The sequence below is a fragment of the Pelodiscus sinensis genome, chromosome 1, assembly GCF_049634645.1.
Source record: "Pelodiscus sinensis isolate JC-2024 chromosome 1, ASM4963464v1, whole genome shotgun sequence".
NCBI lineage: Eukaryota > Metazoa > Chordata > Testudines > Trionychidae > Pelodiscus > Pelodiscus sinensis.
Window position 1 is genome coordinate 335,337,955 of NC_134711.1, and position 24,522 is coordinate 335,362,476.

At 50.3% G+C, this 24,522-nt stretch overlaps 3 protein-coding genes across 3 annotated transcripts; 1 reads left to right on the plus strand and 2 right to left on the minus strand.

The window, feature by feature from the left end:
* The first annotated feature begins 1,142 nt into the window (after window positions 1-1,142).
* On the plus strand, window positions 1,143-2,090 carry LOC102454066 (olfactory receptor 52R1-like). The gene has a single exon (XM_006127149.3). The coding sequence runs from the start codon at window positions 1,143-1,145 to the stop codon at window positions 2,088-2,090; it is 948 nt and encodes a 315-aa protein (XP_006127211.3).
* A 9,483-nt stretch (window positions 2,091-11,573) lies between these two features.
* On the minus strand, window positions 11,574-12,521 carry LOC142827773 (olfactory receptor 52E2-like). Its single transcript, XM_075923520.1, has one exon. It carries the CDS (start codon window positions 12,519-12,521, stop codon window positions 11,574-11,576), a length of 948 nt encoding a protein of 315 aa, XP_075779635.1.
* A 10,800-nt stretch (window positions 12,522-23,321) lies between these two features.
* LOC142827853 (olfactory receptor 52E4-like) lies at window positions 23,322-24,269 on the minus strand. The gene has a single exon (XM_075923985.1). It carries the CDS (start codon window positions 24,267-24,269, stop codon window positions 23,322-23,324), a length of 948 nt encoding a protein of 315 aa, XP_075780100.1.
* Window positions 24,270-24,522: the final 253 nt, after the last annotated feature.

Genomic DNA, 24,522 nt, shown 5'->3' on the forward strand with positions numbered 1-24,522 from the left:
TGTGGACAGACAGGACACGGGGCTAGATGGGCCATTGGTCTGACCCAGTCTGGCCGCTCTTATGTTCTTATTTACATTTTTAACATTCACAACTTTCGGCTTTCCCTCTAGTAACCAGCTTAATCCTTTCCCATCATTTCCTTTGTTCTTCACATCCTCAATTACATTCCTTCACCCTCATTGCTACCCTCACTTTACCACACGATGGGGCTTAGTACCAAGCTGTCTACTTTCTTCTTTCTTGGACTGTGGCTTTTTAGCTGTTAAATAAAATCTTTTAAAATAGACGCCAATGTTTCTTCCCATTTAATAGCTAAATATTTCCTGTCAATTACGTTTGGTGACAATTGTGCTCAGCTTGATGGGATTATCTGCTTTGAAACACTAATTATGAACCGACATTCGACATTGTTCTGGGGACCTATTGGAAAGTCATCAATTCTACCCTTCTCCAGAGTGACCTTTGTGTGTCTCTTCTCCTAACCAAACAGCTCCAAACGTTACAGCCTCATTCCTACGTCAGCCCCTCACGTTCTCAGACCCTAGTGTGGAGCTCCCCTTTACATTGGTAATGTCTTTGGTGACCAAACTGCCCACTTCTCCACATCAGGTTGTTCTCCAACCCATTTCCTAGGCAGCCGAACTCTATGTCTGCCGACTGCTGCGACTGACCTGGTCTCTACATGACCTACCAGCTCTGATACCCAGGTCTTTCCCTGAGGGCTGTTCCCATGGGGTGTCCCCCTAGCAAAGGCCTTTGTGAAGATTTGGGTTTGTTCTGCTCTTGGCTGTGGAGCAGCTGGACGAACGGGGAATTCCTGACAGCGCCAACAGTCCAGTTTGGCTTTCAGCGCATGATGGGACAGTAAAGGCCAGGAAGGATCCACATTCCTCTTTCCTGCTGGTGCCTGTTGAGCTTTCTCACATGGAAGATGTTGGGAACAATAACCCATGGGCCCCCTCAGATTGGGACTGGCAGGAGGAGGGTCGGTTGTTTATCATTTATTTCTCTGTATAACAAAACTGTCATTTTTCAAGGTGTGTAAAGAACAATCATCAGTCTCAACCATCGGAACAGCCGCCGGTAGCTCATGTGGTGTCTCTTAATGACCTTCAGAGTTAGACACCTTCTTCTCTGCTCCATGTCATATCCAAACAAAACTGATTTCTCTAACCCCTCCACTTTCATTCTCCTGGGGATTCCTGGCCTGGAGGTGGCCCATGTCTGGATCTCCATCCCCTACTGCACTGTATACGCCATCGCCCTCTTGGGGAACTTCACCATCCTCTTCATTGTGAAGACAGAGCAGAGCCTCCATGAGCCCATGTACTATTTCCTCTGCATACTGGCCGTCACCGACCTGGTCCTGGCCACATCCATTCTGCCAAAAACGCTGAGCATCTTTTGGTTCAATTCCAGGGAGATCGGTTTCAGTGCCTGTCTCGCCCAGCTGTACTTCGTTCACTCTCTGTCAGTGATAGAGTCGGGCATATGTGTGGCCATGGCTTTCGATCGCTATGTGGCCATCTGTGATCCCCTGAGACATTCTTCCTTGCTGACAAATTCCATTATAGCCAAGATTGGCCTGGCTGTGGTGCTCCGTGGCGTCATGCTCATACTTCCCTATCCCCTCCTGGCCAGGCAGTGGCCATATTGCAGAACCAACATCATCCCCTCCACGCACTGCGAGCACATCACCGTGGTGAAGCTGGCCTGTGCCGACATTCGCATCAGTAGTTACTACGGCCTCTTTGTGTTATTCTTTGTGACTGGTGTGGATCTTTTTCTTATTGCTGTGTCCTACACCCAGATCCTCAGGGCCATCTTTAAGCTCCCCACCAAGGACGCCCGGCTCAAGACTTTTGGGACCTGTAGCTCCCACCTCTGTGTCATTTTATCCTTTCACATTCCAGGTCTCTTCTCCTTCCTCACACAGCGCTTTGGCCACAATGTGCCCCTGCAGGTCCACATTCTCATGGCCAACGTCTACCTCCTGGTGCCCCCCATGCTCAACCCCATCATCTATGGGGTGAGGACCAAACAGATACGAGACAGTTTGGTTCGGCACTTTACTCCTAGGAAGAACTAAGTGTTTTCTCCTGGTGCTCTGGCTTTCCCCCTGAGCTCTGTGCAGGACTGGCTGGTGACGCAGTGCTGGGCCTCTTCCCTGAGTCACCTACAGGACAGGCTAAGGGACATTAAACCTTCCCTGTGATGTGTCACTTGGACATACCACTCACTGACTCCCAGCACTGTGACTTTTCTTATTGCTGGTAACTGGACCCCTGCCCGCCTCTTCTCTCAAGGCTTTTCCCCATTCTCCAGCTCTTCCCAAAGACCCACCCCTGGTCTGTTTCTCCCCCCAGAACTTCCTGCATCAAGACACACATGCCCCATGACTCTCTGGTTTATCTCCTCCTCCCTCCACCACCAGCTGGGATCCCTCTGCTCTGATGCTGGGACAGGAGCTGCTGAAGCCTGCTAAGGAGCCTCCATGGAGTGCAGAGAGGACACAGCATGGGGCCAACCAGACAATCAGCAGCACTGAGGGGAGCCATGGGGTTGGGAGCAGCGTGGTGAAGCAGGCAGGAGAGATTGAGCATCCTAGAACTTGTGGGCCCCACAGCTCAGCTACAGAGTCCTGAGGCCAGAGAGCTTTGGGTGGCTCATTTCCACAGCTGTCAGCTGGAGCTGAGCTATGAAGACCACATGCCAATGGCTCTGGACACGCAGCACCAGGCACTGTACACACTGTTCCCACTCCGACTGGGCCATGTACACTGCCCAGAACTAATGGGCAGAAGGGGTTAGACAAGCCTCAGAAGGGTGTGGCAGGTGGAGTAAGATGAGGCCTAAAATGAATAGTATCACAGGCCACGTGTGAGGCCTGAGGCCACAATGGCTGAGACTTTGCTCAAATAAAGCAGCGTTAAGCTATGTGGAAGAGGCAGGCCCTGCCCACAGAAGTTGGCAGAAATGGGACAGATGTTGCAGAAACAGTCGGGCCGAGGAGGCTCTAGGCCCAGGCTGTGAGCACATTGCAGGGGGCTCGTAACAGAACACCTGGTGAAGACCCACCTTGGTCGCAACGCCCCAGGCAGAGCCAACAGGAACATAAAGACCCAGGTTCAGGTGTGGGGCTAACTGGACACCATGTTCGACAGGTGGACAGGTGGACAAGACTGTATCCACATGGAGTGGGTAGATCTAGGGAACATCAGAGCATGGTCGGGAATGCTGTGTGGCGAGTTTGTACCTGTGTATTAAAGTGTGCTGCAAAGAACTGTCTTTGTCTGGCCGAGGGGGAGCGCGGACGTCCATAGCAGTGACTGAGCTAGTCCATTGTCATGGCTACATACGTGTAGTGGCTCAGCGGCAAGTCTGTTTGCTGAGAACTGTTACTGACCTCGATGGTCGACACATCTGGTCTGGTGCTTTCAATCCTCATGTGGTTCTGTGGTCTCGGGGGGCTCTCCCGGAGTCTCTCTGTGAACCCTGTGCACCAGGTTAGCAGGGAGACCAGAGAGCTAAGTATGGAGTCAGACGTGTATCAGGGCTGGAGCAGGAGAGCTGCCAGGAACCCATCGGGAACGCCTGACTGAGGACAGCAGAGAGCAGCAGCGAGATGCAAATGTCGCAAGGGTGGGTAGTTAGCAACAGTGCTAAGGAGCATGATGCTAAAAGCCAAATCTGGAGCAGCAGGGGGCGTTGCCAGCCCAGAGGGAGGGGCACCGACTGTGCAGCATGTAGCTCCAAGCAGGAACAGCAGGGGGCACTACAGAGGCAGAGCTGGGGAAGGGGAAGCAGGCTCAGCCCTGCCTCCCCTGTGCTGATTGGCTGTTGTGGGAGAATTGCTAGCAGGGGATGGGGCTGCTCTGCTGCCCATCCCGGTGGATGCAGTGACATCACTTCCTGCCGTGTTACGTCTCGGGGGGCTACACCTGTGCCAACCAGATGCATGTTCCAGTGGCTGCTGTGGGACTCCCTCAGACATGCTGGGCCAGAGCCAGGCTTAACCAGCCACCATCCAGCCCCAGTTTGAGACGAGCAAAGTTGGGGGCCGAGAGGCCTTGGCTAGACCCCAGACTCCTTTGCACTAGCTGCCTCTTGGGACACAAAGGTTTAGCTGTCGCAAGGGTTTAGGAGACATTCCAGAGCCATACAGGCTACGGCACCTGACTGCAGAGGCAGGGACACAGCGGGGAGCCGGGGTAGGGGTAACTGGAGTACTGTCTGACCCAGGCAGGCTGCAGAGGGGTCAGAAGCAGCAACGCACGGGGACAAGGGAGCCAACGTCTGCTGCAGCCTGGAGCATCAGGCCCCGGCACCTGAGCCAAACACTTAGAAACTTTCAGGGCCCAGCTGGCTGGGGTGAGTTAGTTGATGTTGCTCCTCCTTGGAACAGGGGGTTGGCTTGAGGACCTCCTGAGATCTGTTCCAGCCACAATCATCTCTGATCCTATGAGCACCCCATGGCCGTCCTGCCCCTCATCCCTTCAGGCCTCCCTCACTGTCGGGACAAGGAAACGCACTGCAGTGTCTGTCTGTTCAGGGTATGTGGGGCAGCCCAGTGCCCAGGGGAGCCCTGAGCTCTGAACATGTCGGTTTTGTTAAGTAGAAATTCATGCAAAATCCCCCGGAGGAACTGGCAACCTGCTAATTGACCACATATGTTTATGTCTGGGCCCAGCCTCGGTTCTCCCTGGCCGGTGCTCATCAACCCTGCTGTGACCTGTTGCTGTGATTACTGTCCATCTCGTTAGCTTTAATTGGGATCATACGCAGAGCAGGACCCCTGGGAAGGGAGCTGACTGGGAAAAAAAAACCTTTGGATGCTTTTAACTTGAACTTGTTTGTGGTTTAGGCCAGAGAAATTAGCCTGAGGCCTATCGATATATTGGCAGGGCTCCCGTTCCTTTCATGCCGGGCCAACTGGAGCCAAATTCTACCAAGGGGCTGTGCGTGTCTCACCCATAGAAGTCCCTGCTCTGGGCCCATCCTCAGCGAGAGGGTTTGACTCAATGGGGGTATGTCTACACTACCCCCCTAGTTTGAACTAGGGGGTGTAATGTAGTTATACGGAGTTGCAAATGAAGCCCAGGATTTGAATTTCCCGGGCTTCATTTGCATGAAGCCGGCCTGCGCCATTTTTAAATGCCGGCTAGTTTGGACTCCGTGCCGTGCGGCTACACACGGCACAGACTAGCTAGTTCAGATTAGGCTTCCTAATCCGAACTAGCTGTACACCTCGTTCCACGTGGCACAGAGTCCGAACTAGCCGGCATTTAAAAATGGCGACGGCCGGCTTCATGCAAATGAAGCCCGGGAAATTCAAATCCTGGGCTTCATTTGCAACTCCGTATGACTACATTACCCCCCCCCCTAGTTCAAACTAGGGGGGTAGTGTAGACATACCCTGGATGATTTCGTTGTGGAGAGGGTGTCCTGTTTACGACTCAGCCACATCCAGAAGTAGGTCTCCATGACGACAAAGAGGATATGAGTCATTAGGGTGCCCTTGTAGCCTGGAAGGCTAATGCCATATTAGGGTGCATTAGGAGAAGCATTGACAGCAGATCCAGAGATGTCATTATTCCCCTTTATTCGGCTCTGGTGAGGCCACATCTGGAGTATTGTGTCCAGTTCTGGGGCCCCCACTATAGAAAGGATTTGGATACATTGGAGAGGGTCCAGTGGAGGGTGACCAAAATGATTCGGGGGCTGGAGCACATGACCTGCGAGGAGAGGCTGAGGGATTTGGGTCTGTTTCGTCTGCAGAAGAGAAGAGTGAGGGGGGATTTGAGAGCAGCCTGCAACTTCCTACAGGATGCTCTAAAGAGGCTGGAGAGAGGCTGTTCTCAGTAGTGACGCATGGCAGAACAAGGAGCAATGGTCTCAAGTTGCAGTGGGGGAGGTCTAGGTTGGATATTAAGAAAAACGATTTCCCTAGGAGGGTGGGGAAGCTCTGGGATGGGTTCCCTAGGGAGGTGGTGGGATCTGCATCCCTAGAGGGCTGTGTCTACATTGGCAACCTTTTCCGGAAAAGGGTTGCTAAAGAGACCAGTTGGAATTGCAAATGCCGCACGGGATTTAAATATCCCCCGCGGTATTTGCATGAACTTGGCTGTCGCTTTTTTCCGGCTCGGGGCTTTGCCGGAGAAAAGCTCCAGTCTAGATGGGATCTTTTGGAAGATCCCTTAGGGTACGTCTACACTACAACGTTAATTCGAACTAACTTAGTTCAAATTAGTTAATTCAAACTAAGCTAATTCGAACTAACGGATCCAGACTAAAAAACTAGTTCGAATTAGCGTTTTGCTAATTCGAACTAGCATGTCCACATTAAGTGGACCCTGAACAGGGCTTAAGGATGGCCGGAAGCAGTGCCGGCAGGGCATCAGAGGAGGACTTAGAGCGTGGAGATGCTGTATCAGGCTAGCCGAGGGCTGCGCTTAAAGGGTCCTGACCTCCACCCCGGACAGACAGTTCTCAGGGGTGCCCCGCTTGCAAAGCAGTCCTGGCTCGGATTGCCCGGAGTACCCACACTGGGCACATCACAGCACTTGGCCATCAGCCCGGCTGCACTTGCTGCAGGCTGCCATCTGGGGAGAGGGGGCAATTGGGGGGCTGCAGGAGAGCTTCCACCCCCAGAAGCCCGCAGAGCCAGCCCAGTCCTCCCCATCGGGGGCTCGTGCCCCATTCCTCCCTCACCTCCTTCCACTTACCCTTCCCTAGCCCCTCTTCTTGATGTACAAAATAAAGATAACGTTTCTTCCAAAATGGAATCTGTCTTTATTGAACAAAACTGGGGGAGACTGGGAAAAGGAGGTGGGAGAGGGGAAGAGAGAGGCTGGGAGAGGGGAGGGCAACTACAATGATCAGGGGTTGGGAACAGGTCCCAGATGAAGAGAGGCTAAAGAGACTGGGACTTTTCAGCTTAGAAAAGAGGAGACGGAGGGGGGACAGGATAGAGGTCTCTAAAAGCAGGAGTTGGGTGGAGAGGGTACATACAGAATAGTTCTTCATTAGTTCCCATAAAGAAGGACTAGAGGACACCAAAGCAAAGGAATGGGTAGCACGCTTCAAAGTAGTAACAGAAAGTTGTTCTTCACAAAGCAAAGAGTCAACCTGTGGAACTCCTTGCTGCAGGAGGCTGTGAAGGCTACAACTAGAACAGAGTTTAAAGGGAAGTGAGATCAAGTCATGGAGGTTGGGTCCATGGAGTCCTATTAGCCAGGGGGTAGGAGTGGTGTCCCTGCCCAAGGTTTGTGGAAGTCTGGAGAGGGATGGCACGAGACAAATGGCTTGGTCACTGTCTTCGGTCCATCCCCTCCAGGGTAGGGTCCCTAGGGTTGGCCGCTGTCGGCCTAGATGGACCTTTGGTCTGACCCAGGACGGCCATTGTAAGCTCAGGGTCGGGGATCTCAGTGGACCCCCTTGATTCTCTTGCACACCTGCTCCTGGGTGGCCAGGCTGGCAGCTCTCCTGCCCTAGCCGGCCACTTTCCTGTGCCTAGTGCGGAGATCGTGGACGAGGTCCACGATGTCCACACTAGCACAGGTGGGTGCCCGCCTCTTGCGGTCCCGGGCAAGCTTCCGAGAGCCGCCAGCCTGGTCCCGGGAAGAGGGGGAGGGCTGGGGGGCATCGGGTGGGTGGCTCGATCCGTGCCAGGTGCAGGGTCTGCTGGCTGGGTGCTGGCAGGCTTGCACCTGGCACGGGCACCGTAGCCAGCCCGTGGCCCTTTAAGGGGTCCGGGACCGGGAGGGGGGCATACGAGTATCCCTGGTATTGGCCAGAGTGGCCACCAGGGAAACCTGGGGAGGGCTAGCCTCCTACTAGTTCGAATTAAGGGGCTACACACCCCTTAATTCGAACTAGCTAGTTCGAACTAGGCTTAATCCTCATGGAATGAGGTTTTCCTAGTTCGAACTAAGCGCTCCGTTAGTTCGAATTAAATTCGAACTAACGGAGCGCTAGTGTAGCGCCTATGAAAGGTAGTTCGAACTAACGTCTGTTAGTTCGAACTAACTTTGTAGTGTAGACATACCCCAATTCCTCTTAAATTCAGGAATAAGGGATCTTCTGGAAAAGGCTTTATTTTCCGAAAGATCCCGTCTAGACTGGTGCTTTTCTCCGGCAAAGCCCGAAGCCGGAAAAAAGCGGCAGCCATGTTCATGCAAATACCGCGGGGGATATTTAAATCCCCTGCGGCATTTGCAATTCCGACTGGTCTCATTAGCATCCCTTTTCCGGAAAACGGTGCCAATATAGACACAGCCGAGGTGTTTAAGTCCTGGCTGGACAAAGCCCTAGCTGGGATGATTGTGTCGGGTTTGGTCCTGCTTTGGGCAAGGGGGGTTGAACTCTGTTACCTTATTTTATCTGAAGACCAACCTAGATTTACACATACATTGCTTGTATTAAATGCCACTATTGAGTTAATTGGAAAAGGGGTTGAACCTGATATGCAAACCAACCAGCCCCGTCTTGCTTTTGCTTAAAGTTACTAGTTTGTTGCTCACATTTACTCACTCGCCAGGTGAGTTAAATGCGAGGGGGAGGAGCTTCTCTTGAACTGGGCTGAAGCCCCAATCTCGACAAGATGCGACACAGAGATTCATGCAAGATTCCCCATTTATAGGACTTTTCTCCCATTCAGGTCTATACATTCTGCTGTGCTAGTCCTTAATCAATCACCATTTTAGCATCTGTTTATCTGGAAGTCATTCGTCTTTGCTAACTGACAGCAAAGGTGTTGGTCAGGGGGCCGGGAGAACCAATCGAGACAGAGGGATGAAATTTGAACTGGGTAAGATTCCTTGCCTTGTTTCTTTGTATGCGAAAGTTAAACCAGGAGTGGAGAGACACAGAATGATTGAATCCCAGGCAGGACAGCCACGCCTCCAAAGAATTCTGACACTCCAAGAGCAGAAGATGGGGGCCCACAAAGCTCAAAAGGAAAAAACAAATACACTTTGTTTCTACAGACACTGGTTACAAAAAAACTTCTTCCCAGAATCACAATCACAGAATTGCTGCCACCAACAAGTGCTTTTTTGATCCCTAAAAAGCAGGGGTGAACACTTGAACCCACCCCCAGGGGTAACCCAAGCTGTTTTGCTCCAAAAGAGCTTGAAAAACTAAAGGAGAAAACCAAGCTGTGGTCTGTGGTAGCTGACCCCTCAGTCAGAGGCCTGCAGACACACAGGGTGGCTACGTCTACACTGGCACCCTTTTCCGGAAATGCTTAAAACGGAACAGTTTTCCGTTATAAGTATTTCCGGAAAAAGCGCATCTACATTGGCAGGATGCTTTTCCGGAAAAGCACTTTTTCCGGAAAAGCATCCATGGCCAATGTAGACGCGCTTTTTCAAAAAAAGCCCCAATCGTCATTTTCGTGATCGGGGCTTTTTTGCGGAAAAGACTACTGTGCTGTCTACACTGGCTCTTTTCTGGAACAGTTTTCCCGGAAAAGGACTTTTGCCCGAACGGGAGCAGAATAGTTTTTTCAGAAAAACACTGACAATTTTACAGTAGATCGTCAGTGCTTTTCCGGAAAAGCAAGCGGCCAGTGTAGATAGCTGGCAAGTTATTCCGGAAAAGCAGCTGCTTTTCCGGAATAAGTGGCCCAGTGTAGACACAGCCATATGTCTAGACTACATGCCTCTGTTGGCAGAGACATGTAAATGAGGCTGTCCGACATAGTCAATGAAGCGGGGGTTTAAATATTCCCCTCTTCATTAAAATAAAAATGGCCGCTGCGCTGTGCTAGCCCAGCTGATCGTCGGCACAACATGGCAATCAAGACGCAGATCGGTCAACAAGGAAAGCCTTTGCCGACCAATCCTGTAAACCTCGTTTCACACCTTGATACTTCATGATTGGCTATGACCATTTTTATCATTCTTGCTACACTATTGTACAATTGCAGGAAACCGTGTACAAGGCATGTCCTGTCCAGTGTCAACGGGAATGTTACAATTTACTAAGTATCATGCATCTGTCATCGTTGTGTCTGAAGTTCTGATTACGGGTGACATACTGGTGTCTTCTCTAGTTGCATTCCTAGGCAACACCCCTCAGACAGAATTTACACTGAGGCCAGGCAGCACGGTGTTCATGGCTCTTCAAGGACACACAATGAGGCCAGGGAAGACACGTGACTCTGCAGGACTATGGGCAGCGCCTGCCCTTGTGAGTCATCAAAGCCGGTCAGGACATGGGTTGTGCTCATGGGACCTGGGCACCAGCCTGGGCCAGGAACCTTCCATGGGCAGAGGCTGTGGGCTTGGCTTGGGAGAGTAACGCTCCATGCCCAGGGCAGAGGAGACAGAAGGTCCCAGAGACACCCCCAGCTTGTCGTCATTGCTCTGGGCTGGGGATTGGCGGCAGCGTGATTGTTGGAAGGGCTGAGCTGGGGATTAACCTGGCTGAGTGGCTGTTCTCTCGGGACAAGGAGGTCCCCGTGTTTGGTGAAATTGACTGCTCTGTCTGCAGGACGCTCTAGAGAGGGTATCTCCCCAGGTTTCAGGGAAGCTGATTCCATCACCAGAGGGATTGGCCCAAGCCATTTAACTGGAAGGAAAGTGACCAGGGAGCTGGGGGGAGAAAGGCCCAGCGCTGCCAGGGGTTCACTGCCCAAAAGCACATACCACCCCTGGCACTAGGAGCCCAGAAGTCCCAGGGATGGTGCTGGGTGCGTGTGTGAAAAGCCAGCTAAGGGAAGAGGGGCCATTTATCTCTCTCCCTGGGAGCTAGCGTAGCCACCCCGGTCTCTGCCCAGCACCCCACCTTCCTCAGTAATGAAGAGCTCAGCTCCTTCCTTCCTTCCTTCTGACCTCCGAGTTTCAAAGCTGATCTCTTCTCTGCCCTGGAGGCCATGCTCAGACAAAGCCCACATCCACCGCAGGGACCCAGCCTGATCCGGGCCCCAGCTGGCAGGAAGCAAAGGGAGCTGAAAGCTGCAGCAATGAGCCACCCAAAGGTCTCTGGCCTCAGGACTCTGTAGCTGAGCTGTGGGGACCACAAGCTCTAGGAAGCACAAATTCTGCTGCCTGCCTCACCACCCTGCTCGCAACCCCATGGCTCCCCTCAGTGCTGCTGATTGGCTGATTGGCCCCATGCTGTGTCCTCCCTGCACTTCATGGAGCCTCCTTGGCAGGCTTCAGCAGCTCCTGTCCCAGTGCCAGAGCAGAGGGAGCCCAGCTGGAGGTGGAGGGAGCAGGAGATAAACCAGAGAGCCTTGGCAGTGGGCGGGGGATGCAGGGAGTAACAGAAATCTCAGACAGGATGACACAAACCAGAGGTGGGTCTATGAGAAGAGCTGGAGAAGGGGGCAAAGTGTTGGGACAAGAGGGGGTCAGCGTTGGGGCTGAGAGGTCCAGTTACCAGCAATTACAAAGGTGAGGTTGCTGGGAGTCAGTGAGTGGTTTCTCCCAGTTACACGGCACAGGGAAGGTTTAATGTCCCTTAGCCTACCCTGTAGGCGACTCAGGGAAGAGGCCCAGCGCTGCATCACCAGCCAGTCCTGCACCGAGCTCAGGGTGAAAGCCGGAGCACCAAGAGAAAACGTTTAGTTCTTCCTAGGAGTAAAGAGCTGAACCAAACTGTGGCGTATCTGTTTGGTCCTCACCCCGTAGATGATGGGGTTCAGCATGGGGGGCACCAGGAGATAGACGTTGGCCATGAGAATGTGGACATGGAGGGGCATATTGTGGCCAAAGCGCTGCGTGAGGAAGGTGAAGACGGCTGGGATATTAAAAGTTAAGATGGCGCAGAAGTGGGAGCTGCAGGTCCCAAAAGTCTTGAGCCGGGCGTCCTTGGTGGGGAGGCGGAAGATGGCCCTGAGGATCTGGGTGTAGGACACAGCGATAACAAACACATCCAGACACAACACAGAGATTGCCACAAAGAAGCTGTAGTAGTTACTGATGCGGATGTCGGCACAGGCCAGGCTCACCACAGACATTAGCTTGCAGTGTGTGGCAGGGATGATGTTGGTTCTGCAATACGGCCACCGCCTGGCCAGGAGCGGATAGGGCAGTATGAACATGATACTACGCCACATCACGGCCAGGCCGATCTTGGCTATCACGGCATTTGTCAGGATGGTGGAATGTCTAAGTGGATCACAAATGGCCACGTAGCGATCAAAAGCCATGGCCGCACAATACCCAGACTCCATCACTGACAGAGAGTGAATGAAGAACATCTGGGTGAGGCAGCCACTGAAACTGATCTCCCTGGAATTGAACCAGAAGATGCTCAGTGTTTTGGGCAGGGTGGACGTGGACAGGACCAGGTCAGTGACAGCCAGCATGCAGAGGAAATAGTACATGGGCCCATGGAGGCTCGGCTCCCTCTTCACAATGAACAGGATGGTGAAGTTCCCCAAAAGGGCTACAGCGTATATAGCGCAGAAAGGGATGGAGATCCAGACATGGGCAGACTCCAGGCCGGGGATGCCCAGCAGGATGAAGGTGGAGGGGTTGATGAAGTTGGTTCTGTTGGAATCTGACATGGAGCAGGCAAGAAGTTGTCCAACTCCGAATGTTACTATGAGACATCACATGCACTTCTGGAGGCTGTTCCGATGGTCGAAACTGATGATCGTTCTTTCCACACCTTGAAAAATGACAATTTAATTATGCAGAGAAATAAATGTTAAACAACTGAGCTTCCTCCTGCCAGTTCCAATCCGAGGGGGCCCATGGGTCAGTGTTTCCAACACCTTCCCTGTGAGAAAGCTCAACAGGCTCAACAGGAAAGAGGAGTGTGAATCCTGCCTGGCCTGTATTGTCCTGTTATGCGCTGAAAGTCTACCTGGCCCATCGGTGCTGTCAGGAATTCCCCGTTTGTCCAGCTGCTCCACAGCCGAGAGCAGATCAAACCTAAATCTTTGCCAAGGCTTTTGCTGGGGGGACATCACCATTGGAACAGCCCTCAGAGAAAGTCTCGGGTGTCAGAGTTCCTGCGCATCCAGAAATATAATCTATGCTATCATGTGCCGAAAGTGTCCGTCTGCTATGTACATTGGACAAACATCTCAAACACTTCGCCAAAGGATCAATGCCCACAAAACAGATATCAGACAAGATCACAAAGAAAAAACTATTTCTTGCCATTTCAACCAGAAAGGACACTCTCTCAATGACTTCACCACCTGCATTCTGCTACAAAGACCTTTTACATCTGCACTTGAAAGGGAATCCTCTGAACTGTCATTCATGTTAAAATTCGACACTCTCTGGGGGGGCGGATTGAACAAAGACCCCAACTATCTTACCCATTACCAGGATAGCTTCCCCAATTATCACCTCTAATACCATTAGCTCACAGACATCTACCTTTCCCCACCTCTAATATCATTAATTCACAGACACTTACCTTCCTTCCTCCCCCCCCCCCCCCGCATCCCTCTTCTGTTCTGAAATGTGATTTGTCCTTTTCATATGTGTTCATTTTTTTAATTGTATCCTTTGGTATATATGGTTGTGACTATTCTCTTCCACTATTTGATCTGAGGAAGTGGGTCTGGCCCACGAAAGCTCATCATCTAATAAACCATCTTGTTAGTCTTTAAAGTGTTACATTATCCTGCATTTTGCTTCAGCTACCCCAGACTAACACGGCTACATTTCTATCTCTTAGGAAGTCAGATATCCTTTGGAACCAGAACGTTGAATGTCTGTTCATAATTAAATTTAGAAACCACCAAATGGTCTGGTAGCACTTTATAGACTAACAAAACATGTCGATGGGATCACGAGCCTTCGTGGGCACAGCCCACTTCTTCAGATGACTGGAGTGTTGAGTTTAGGATGTGCAGACCCACAATAATTAGGTTAGAAGGGAGAGCAGGAGGGGTGGGGAGAAGAAAAAGAGAAAGGGGCAGGAAACAAGGAGCAGAGGGAATGAAAATATCAAAGGGAAAAACAAGCAGGCAGAGCTGGTGCCTATAAATACCTGACGATTGGATAGTGAAAAAGAAGCAGCGAAGGATCAAAGGGAACTAACACAAGAATCCACATGGAGACCCGTTGGCACCTTCATTGAATGTTCGGTTGGTAATGGACCAGCCAGTCATTGTCCCGATTGAGGAACTGATGATCGGAATAAGAACGGAATTTGTGGATGAATTGTAATTCCTATGCCTCCCTGTATGTTTGACAAGCAGAACTGGTTTGTGACAAAACAGCCACCTGGAGATCTTTTCAAAATGGCTACTTCCTTCAAGCTGAGGACAATTGTCAGCAAAGTTGATGGGGTGGAAATATTTCAACAGAACGGGGGAGGAACGTTGGGAGCTAGTTTAGAAGATATTATTAAATAGCTACAAATCCAAGGTCACATGGAAAAGAAAGTAGACAGATTTGGATAAAATCTTGTTAACTGAGGGCAGCAATGAGGGTGAAGGGAGGAGAAAAGAACATGTAAAAATGGCCCAAGGGAAAATAGATAACACATAATGTATATTGAGAAGTATGAAAATTGATGAGGAATCTTTAAAGCAGCATGGAAAACTCATGCTTGGCCGGGCTATGGATGAAATTCAATACATAAAGAACAAAAGAAATAATGAGAAAGGATTAGCCCAGTTACTAGAGGGAGAGAGGGAAACTGAGTGTTAAAAATGTAGATGTGCTCAAGAAATAATTTTTCTTCTGCATTGGGAAACAAGTCGTATGAGACACACAGATCACGTGAGGGGATGAGATACTGCCCAACCCATTAGCTGTCAAGGAGAGGGTTAAACAGCATCTACAATAGAACCTTAAAGGCATGAACACACTACTTCAGAAGTCACAGATTTCACTTGGAGCCGGACGTGTGCAATCGGGCAGCAGAAGAGATAAAAAATAAGTGCAAATAGAGGATAGGACTGTGTAAATGTTGACGGTGATTGCATTACTAACAGCGTGAGGGTACGTCTACACTAGCCCCTTAGTTTGAACTAGGGAGGCTAATGAGGGCGACCAAAATTGCTAATGAAGTGCAGGATTTAAATATCCCACACTTGATTACCATAATCCCAGCCGGTCGCCATTTTGGAAACTGACTAGCCCGAAGTAATAGCCCGTGTCTACACGCAGCAGAGAAGTGGGATTCTGAGATAAATCCCTTAGTGCAAATTAACTGTTAAACTTCATTCCATGAGGAGTAACAGTTAATTCGAATGTAGTAACTAGCAGTTACTTCGGGCTTGTCAGTTTCCAAAATGGCGACCGGCCGGGGTTATGCTAATGAAGCGTGGCATATTTAAATCCCGCGCTTCATTAGCAATTTTTTTCACCCTCATTAGCCTTCCTAAATCGAACTAGCAGGTTAGTGTAGATGTATCCTGAATACCAGCGGAAAGGGGGTAGAATTTAAAATCTAAAACAGGAAAAGAACAAGTTCAAAATGACTTAGAGAATATAAATGTCAAGTCCCTAGGGCCTGCTGAAATTCATCCTAGAATGCTCAAGAAGCTGATAGAGGAGGTATCTGAGCCTCTAGCGATCATCTTTGGAAAATCATGGAGGTCTGGAGAGATTCCAGAAGAATGGGAAAGGGCAAATCTAGTGCCCATCTATAAAAAGGGAAATAAGAACAACCCAGGAAACAACAAACCAGTTAGTTTAACTTCTGGGCCAGGGAAGATAATGGAGCAGGTATTTAAGGAATTCATCTGAAAACACCTGGAAGATAATAAGGTGATAGGTAACAGCCAGCATGGATTTGTAAAGAACAAATCATGGCAAACCAATCTGGTAGCTTGATAAGAAGCCTTGTGAGGTGGGAGAAGCGGTGACTATAGTATATCTAGACTTTAGTAAGACTTCATATAATCTCTCATCACCTTCTTATCAATAAACAAGGGAAATGCAATTTAGATTGGCCTACTATAAGGTGGGTGCATAACTGGCTGGATAACGGTTCCCAGAGAGTAGTTATTAACAGTTCACAATCCTGCTAGAAGGGCATAAAAGTGGGGTTCTGCAGGGGTCTGTTGTGGGACCGGTTCTGTTCAATATCTTCATCAATGATTTAGATATCGGCATAGGGAGTACTCTTATTAAGTTTGCAGATGATACCAAGCTGGGAGAGGTTGCACGTGCTATGGAGACTCATAATTCAAACTGAGCTGGACAAACTAGACAAATGGTCTGAGGTAAATAGGATGAAGTTTAATAAGAACAAATGGAAAGTACCACACATAGGAAGGAACAATCAGTTTCACACAGACAGAATGGGAAGTTACTATCTAAGAAGGAGTCCTGCAGAAAGGGATCTAGGGGCCATAGTGAACCACAAGCTGAATATGAGTCAACAGTGTGACACTGTTGCAAAAAAAGCAAATATGACTCTGGGCTGCATCAACAGGAGCGTTTTGAGCAAGATACGAGAAGTCATTCTTCCGCTCTACTCTGCACTAGTTAGGCTTCAGTTGGAGTATTGTGTCCAGTCCTGGACACCACAATTCAAGAAAGATGTGGAGAAATTGGAGAAGGTCCAGAGAAGAGCAACAAGAATGATGAAAGGTTAGAAAACATTGACCTGGGAGTGGAGACTAAAGTGGAGGGAATTTGTTCTCCCTTGCCCCAGGCCACAAGAGATGGGTCCATGGTTGAAACGGAAACATGGCGGTTAGGTGAAATCTCAGAAACAAATCCAACCAACCAACCAACCAACCAACCAACCAAAACCTTCCTATCGGTAAGAACAGGACGATGGGACACTCACCTAAATTGGTTGTGGAAGCTACATCCCTGGAGTTTTTCCAAAAGACTCTGGACATCTATCAGCCTGGAAGGATTTAGACAGAACGAATCCTGCATCTTGGCAGGGAGTCACATTAGCCAACCCTTGTGTCTTTGCTAGCCCAATGGCTTCCATGATTCTACCACATAAAGTCCTAGTGGAGAGCAGGCCTGAGTGAAATACAAGTTGTGGACCTCTGGTAAAATTGCCCTTGGTGAAATCAAATGGCCTGGATTATACAAGACATGAGGATGGATGATGCATGGGTCTCCTCTGATGCATGAAGGAATTAGACCAGGCATTGATATTTACTGTGTCTCCTAGCACAGAAATGAGGGACCGTTCCAGCATATGGAAAGTCTGACCCTATAACACAAACTGTTTATGAAATCAGTGTTTAGTCTGTGGAACTCCTCGCCACTGACATCACTGGAGAAAAGTACTTAGCTCAGCAGCATTCACAAATGAACGGGCAGTTGTGTCTGGTGCCGGTGGCCCCTGATGTCGCTGACGCCATCTGACACCTGCAATTAGAATGCCTCAGTTCCAGGTTGTGATACATTTGCCAAATGTTCAGCTTTTGATTGGAAATTTCCGACACTGGGTGTCTGATTCCAGTTCAATTGATTGTTTCAGGCATAACCAAGTTCAGCCGACTTCTGGAATCAAGCTGGGAGAAAAGAGGTCCTGTCTGTGTAGAACAATATTCATAATTGTTCCAGAGAGAAGGAATCACGCTTCCATGCCTTCTTGCAGATCAGAGAAGCATAGAAGCATAGAACACTAGAAGTGGAAGGGACCTCGAGAGCCATCGAGTCCAGTCCCCTGTCCTCACGGCAGGACCAAGCACCATCTAGACCATCCCTGACAGATATCTGTCCAACCTGCTCTTAAATATCTCCAGGGATGGAAATAAAAGTCAATTACCAACCCTTTCTTTAACAGCCAGAGCTCTGAAATTCAGAGCAGGGGGCGACAGTGTCTGTGTGTTAACACACAGCTGGCTCCTGAGATCTTTCCTCAGTCCTTATTCCACAAGGAGTTTTGCCTCAGTGGCACCTGAACAAACAACAGGACCAGGCCTTAGAATGTGGCCTCGTATCGCTCATCTACTCACCCCTCTCAGCCTCACGGATCTGCCGTGCCACTGACATGGCCCAGCGAGGTCCCGAGCTGGGAGGCGGGCAGTGGAGGGGCACAGAGAAGAAGAAAATTTTGGCCAGTGTACGGGAATGAACTCGTGCCCCGTGGCCAGGGCCCTGAGATATTCAGTGGCTCTGCAGAGCAGAGAGACTCACAGACTGACCCTCTCCCCCACCATCCCCACATTGCGCCCTGTCTGTGGGGCAGCGGAGTTCTGCAGCAAGAGCTGGTACCTGTGAGTGCTGAGAGGGACGAGTCTTCCCTGGGAACCCCCTCAGGCAGCCGCGTCCCCACCTCTCTCAGCCCAGTGTCTGCAGCAGCGTCCGGCGCTGCCAGTCAACGCGGGCGTTTGCTCTGTTTATAACTCAGCCCTGTGCAGTCCCAGCGGGGTTCACTCAGCCTCTGACAGAGAAGATGCGTCTGGATGCCAAATGCCTGGAGATCAGAGACACTTTAGTTAATGTCTCTGTCTCCATGTCTGCACTTCTGTGTCCTTCCTCCAGCTGTAGGCGTAAACAGCCATTAAGGCCCTTCCCACAGGGAGAGGAGAGCTCCTGGGCCGGGGCTGAGTCAGGGAGGAATTGGCTGCTCTAATTTGTGGCTTTGTACGTGTTTGAAAATTATTCATGATTTGGAAGAAAATGTTCAGAGCTCAGGGTTCCTCTGGGTGCTGGGCTGCCCCACAGAACTCTGCACAGACAGTGCGTTTCCTTCTGCCGACAGCGAGGGAGGCCTGGGGGCCCGGCGGCTGTGGGTGCTGAGAGGCAGGACAGCCAGGGAGTTTTCATAGAATCAAGGGTATGTCTACACTACCCCGCTAGTTCGAACTAGCGGGGTAATGTATGCATACCGCACTTGCTAATGAAGCCCGGGATTTGAATTTCCCGGGCTTCATTAGCATAAGCGGGGAGCCGCCATTTTTAAATCCCCGCTGCTTCGAACCCCGTGTAGCGCGGCTACACGGGGCTCGAACTAGGTAGTTCGGACTAGGGTCCTATTCCGAACTACCGGTACTCCTCGTGAAACGAGGTGTACCGGTAGTTCGGAATAGGCACCCTAGTCCGAACTACCTAGTTCGAGCCCCGTGTAGCCGCGCTACACGGGGTTCGAAGCAGCGGGGATTTAAAAATGGCGGCTCCCCGCTTATGCTAATGAAGCCCGGGAAATTCAAATCCCGGGCTTCATTAGCAAGTGCGGTATGCATACATTACCCCGCTAGTTCGAACTAGCGGGGTAGTGTAGACATACCCTCAGAGATGAGCTGAGTAGGAAGAGATCTCACGAGATCTAGCCCCCTGCCCAAAGCAGGACCAACCCCAACTCAACCAGCCCAGCCTGGGCTTGGTCAAGCTGGGCCCTGAAAGTTTGGCTCAAGTACCTGGACCTGCTGTTCCAGGCTGCAGCAGAGGTTGGCTCTCTTGTCCCTGGGCCTTGATGCCGATCTGGCCCACCAAGGCTGAATTTCCTGCCTTGGGGCAGCTGTTACTTATCATCCATTTTTGCGCCATTTGCATCTTAGAATCCTAGAATACTAGGACTGGAAGGGACCTCGAGGGTCATTGAGTCCAGTCCCCTGCCCTCATGGCAGGACCAAATACTGTCTAGACCATCCCTGATAGACATTTATCTAACCTGCTCTTCAATATCTCCACAGATGGAGATTCCACAACCTCCCTGGGCAATTTATTCCAGTGTTTCACCACCCTGACAGGTAGGAACTTTTTTCTAATGTCCAACCTAAACCTCCCTTGCTGCAGTTTAAGCCCATTGCTTCTTGTTCTATCCCCAGAGGCCAAGATGAACAAGTTTTCTCCCTCCTCCTTATGACACCCTTTTAGATACCTGAAAACGGCTTTCATGCCCCCCCCCCCTCAATCTTCTCTTTTCGAAACTAAACAAACCCATCAGGCTGTTGCTTTCTGCTGTGGCCAGTCCGGCGCAGGTCTCCGGCTGAAGCCAGGGTGCACGTTCATCTCCATGCTTTGGCTCACCTGTCTCTCTGCAGACCCTGCGTGAGACTCCGCAAGAGCCCCAATGACCACAGAGTCACAAGGATCGAAAGCACCCGGCCACATTTGAAGTGCAAGTGAAGTGCAGAAATAGCTGTCAGCTAACAGATTTACTGCTCAGCCACTCTACATCTGTACCCTGTCACGTTATTGGATTTTAGGGGGAGCAGCCAGATCGCTGCTGTACTCATGGCGGGAGGGATGTTTGCCCCAAAGTCTGTACTAAGCGGGCCATATGAAGTGTCAAATGAAAGCTTATGTCCTACTGATTCTATGTCTGCTACTCATGTACTTGTGTAATGTCTGTATGTGGAGTTGTGTATATGAACTCTGTGCTGGTACTGGCCTGCACTGCCTGTTGTAAAGGAGGATTGTCCAAATGAATGACCATGCTAATTAGCACAGTCCCAGGGACAATGGCTCTCAAGGTGGCCAATACACACCTGAGGAATGCATCTAGGAACATGAAAATCAGCAAATGGCTGCGGCATGTGAAATAGAGACAGGTCACTCGACCATGTGACCTGCTCTGGCTAGGGGGCATCAGGAGAGATATATAAGTGCCATGAGATGGGCTCCATCTTGTCTTCAATCCTGCTACTGATCCCAGATGCAGCCTTGCGAGGAACAGCGAGCTGGGAAGAAGTGTTGGCCCATCCTGACATAGGATGTACACCAGAGACTCTTAAGATGGCAGTTTATAACTTAGAGCCTGCATTGAGAACTGGGAGATTGGTGCGTGTGACGTATTCTCCTTAACAACCTCAATCTCCACCTTTTCTTTCTTCTGTTAATAAATCTTTAGATTTTAAATTCTAAAGGATTGGCCCAGCGTGATCTTGTAGGTAAGATCCAAAGTGTAAACAGACCGGGGATCTGGGGCTGGTTCTTTGGGTCCGGAAGAACCAGTTCAGGGTAGGTGAGATTGGGTTCTATAACCCCTCACCTGTGTGTAGGCCCAGGGATGATTGGGGCACAGGAGAGCTGGGGTGTCGGAGGGGTTTTGCTCGTGAGGCTTCCTGCTGGCCGGATTGGCAGCTAAAGCGCTTGGTGTGACTGGTGTGTGGCCTGTTTGGGAAAGGTCTCCAGTCAGGGGCTGTAAGGAGCCCTGGTTTTGAGCAATTTGCCCTGAGCGGATGCCCTCAGTGGTGCCCAGACCTGGCCCGGTCTGTCACACACCCTGTGACAATGGACTAGCTCAGTCAATGGTATGGATGTCCGCACTGCCCCCTCGTCTAGACAGACCGTTCTGTGAGGTGCACTTTTAGACACAGGTACAAACATCACCCTGGAGGTATCAGCATGCCACCCTCTGGCGTTACCTACTTCCATGACCTTGTACAAGGGGCTTCAATTCCTATAATTCGTGCTGTCAGTTTAGATCCAGCCCTGAACCTTGGTCTTTAGGTGCTTTTTCTCTGCGGGGTTGTATTGGTACCAAGACATGTCTCTTAGGTCTGAGTGTTTCTGCAATATCAGCCCTGTTCTTGCCAAGTTCCGGCTTGCAGCTTCCCTCTGCTTTGGATGAACAAAATCGTGGCCACAAACTCTGCCATGGGAGTGGGGGTGTCTCCCCCATAGAAGTCCCTGGTCCTGGCCCAATCCACAAGCTAGGGCAGCAGGGCAGAGCCACAGCTGGGAACTGCATGGGACCAAAGTGACTCTTCCATATGCATCATTTAATGGAGGACTGAGGGTGGGCTCCTGTTCACTACTCAGCCAAGTGGGTCTCCAGCTGTGACAAAGGACACAGATGGCAGAACAAGGAGCAATGGGCTCAAGTTGCAGTGGGCGAGGTCTAGGTTGGACGTTAGGAAAAACTATTTCCCTAGGAGGGTGGGGAAGCTCTGGGCTGGGTTCCCTAGGAAAGGGTGGAATCTCCATCCCTAGAGGTGTTTATGTGCAGGATTGACCAAGCCATGGCTGGGATGGTTGAGTTCGGGCTGGTCCTGTTTTGGGTAGGGGGCTGTAGCCAGACAGGAACCCCCCTTGTAACATTCATTTTTGCTTGCCTGGATATGCAGGCTCAGTGACCGTGAATGGCTGTAAACAGAGATACGCCAATTGCTGACCAAGAGGCTGCCGAGGAGTGTCCTTGACTAAAACCCATATTGATATGAACACACAGCCATCCACGGGGGGAGGAATCTCTCGCCCAGTAAAAAAGTCACAATTTAGTTATCTCTCTTGCAAGTGTAAATTAAGTTGAAACTTGCTTGTAAGAACTGGCGCCACAAAACGGACCAGTACAATTTGGCATCTTAGATAAGACAGAGGATACGGGCCCCCAGGGGTATAAAGATGGGTCCAGCAGCACATTTACTCTGAGTGTCAATCTACCATCTATCTGCTGGTCGGGTTAGGTGTTTGACCTCCCGAGGTTCCACGGGGACGCCCACCTCGTATTCGTCTTTCCTAGGAATTGAGGGACCGGCCCTGGCCTGACACACTGGAGTCGAGAGGCACAGAAGGGGGTAAAAATTGTACCTGGATGTGGTCCTTTGTCTTAAGTGTACACATAGACTTAGAGCTCTTTAAAGATTAAGCTGTCACTTGGTACCATTATTTCTATTTTCTATCTTTATTTTCTTTGTAACCATTTTTAAGATCTATATTTGCTAGCAGTTAAGACATAGAACAATAGCCATTGTAACCATATGCTTTTTATAAGTCTTTTTAATAAACCTGTAACTGTTTAAGTTTTAACCTGACTCCTTCAGTTGCTGTAACAGAACCAAGCACAATTTAAAAGAACTTTAGCCGGTCATAAGGGACAGGTATAGGAAGAGCTTGGGCGTTTTGGATCGTGTCACTCCCAGGTGACAGATCCATTGGGGCATCTCTCAATCTTCCTTAAACTGCCTGCTGCGGAGGGATCTTGTGTCCTAGCAGCTGAAATCTGAGATGTAATAAGCTCTTCCTATAAACTCTGGGGCGTCTGTCAGCCTGTTGGCTGCCCTCTGCGACGGGACCCCGGTCCTAGCGGTAAAGACACGGATGTTAAACCTTTTCTCAGTAACACACACACACACACACACTGCCCTGACTGTCGGCTGACAGGGGCTGGACTCGATGACTTTTCCAACCCTGGGATTCTAGGAATCTAGATGGGTTGGCAGGTATACAGGAGCTATTGGAAAAGGCTTTCTTTAGAGAAAGATCAGCCTCTAGACTGCCGCTTTTCTCCGACAAAGCTCCGTGCTGGAAAAAAGCGGTGGCCATTTTTATGCTAATGAAGCACAGGATATTTAAATCCCCACTTCATTAGCAATTTTGATACGTCTAATTTACATCCCTTTTCCGAAAAAGGGGTGTAATGTATATGTACCCCGGCTGACTCAGGGAAGATGCCCGGCACTGCGTCACCAGCCAGTGACGGATATCACAGAGCTCAGAGGGAAAGCTGAAGCACCACGACAAAATGTTTATTTCTTCCTAGGAGTAAAGAGCTGAACCAAATTGTCTCGTATCTGCTTGGTCCTCACCCCGTAGATGATGGGGTTCAGCATGGGGGGCACCAGGAGATAGACATTGGCCACGATAATGTGGACATGATGGGGCATATTCTGTCCAAAATATTGTGTGAGGAAGGTGAAGAGAGCTGGGAGATTAAAGGCTAAAATGGCAAGGAGGTGGGAGCTGCAGGTCCCAAAAGTCTTGACCCGGGCGTCCTTGGTGGGGAGGCGGAAGATGGCCCTGAGGATCTGGGTGTAGGACACAGCGATAAGAAACAGATCCAGAAACATCACGGCGAATGCCACAAAGAGGCCATAGTAGCTACTGATGCGGATGTCACCGCATGCCAGGCTCACCACAGACATATACTTACAGTGTGTGGAGAAGATGATATTTGTTCTGCAATATGGCCACCGAATGGCTAGGAGGGGAAAGGGCAGAATGAGAATGATGCCACGCAGTGCCACGGCCAGGCCAATCTTGACCATCATGGAGTTTGTCAGGATGGTGGAATGTCTCAGTGGATCACAGATGGCCACGTAGCGATCAAAAGCCATGACCACACAATACCCGGACTCCATCACCGTCAGAGAGTGAATGAAGAACATCTGGGTGAAGCAGCCACTGAAACTGATTTCCCTGGAATTGAACCAGAAGATGCTCAGCGTTTTGGGCAAGGTGGACGTGCACAGGACCAGGTCAGTGACGGTCAGCATGCAGAGGAAATAGTACATGGGCTCATGGAGTCTTGGTTCCATCTTGATGATGAACAGGATGGCTAAGTTCCCCAAGAGGGCGATGGCGTATAGACCACAGAAGGGGATGGAGATCCAGACATGGGACCCCTCCAGTCCAGGGACTCCCAGCAATATGAAGGTGGAGGGGTTGGTGAAGACACTTCTGTTGGAATCTGACATGGAGCAGAGGACACTGTGTCCACCTCTGAATGTTAGTATCAGACACCAATGGAGGCTGTTCCGATGGTTGAAACTGATGATTATTCTTTGTACACCTTGAAAAATGACAATTTTATGATAGAGAGAAAATTAATGATAAAGAACCAACCCTCCGCCTGCCAGTCCCAATCCGAGGGGGCTCCGCGGGTCTGTGTTCCCAACACCTTCCCTGTGAGAAAGCTCAATAGGCACTGTCAGGAAAGAGGAATGTGGA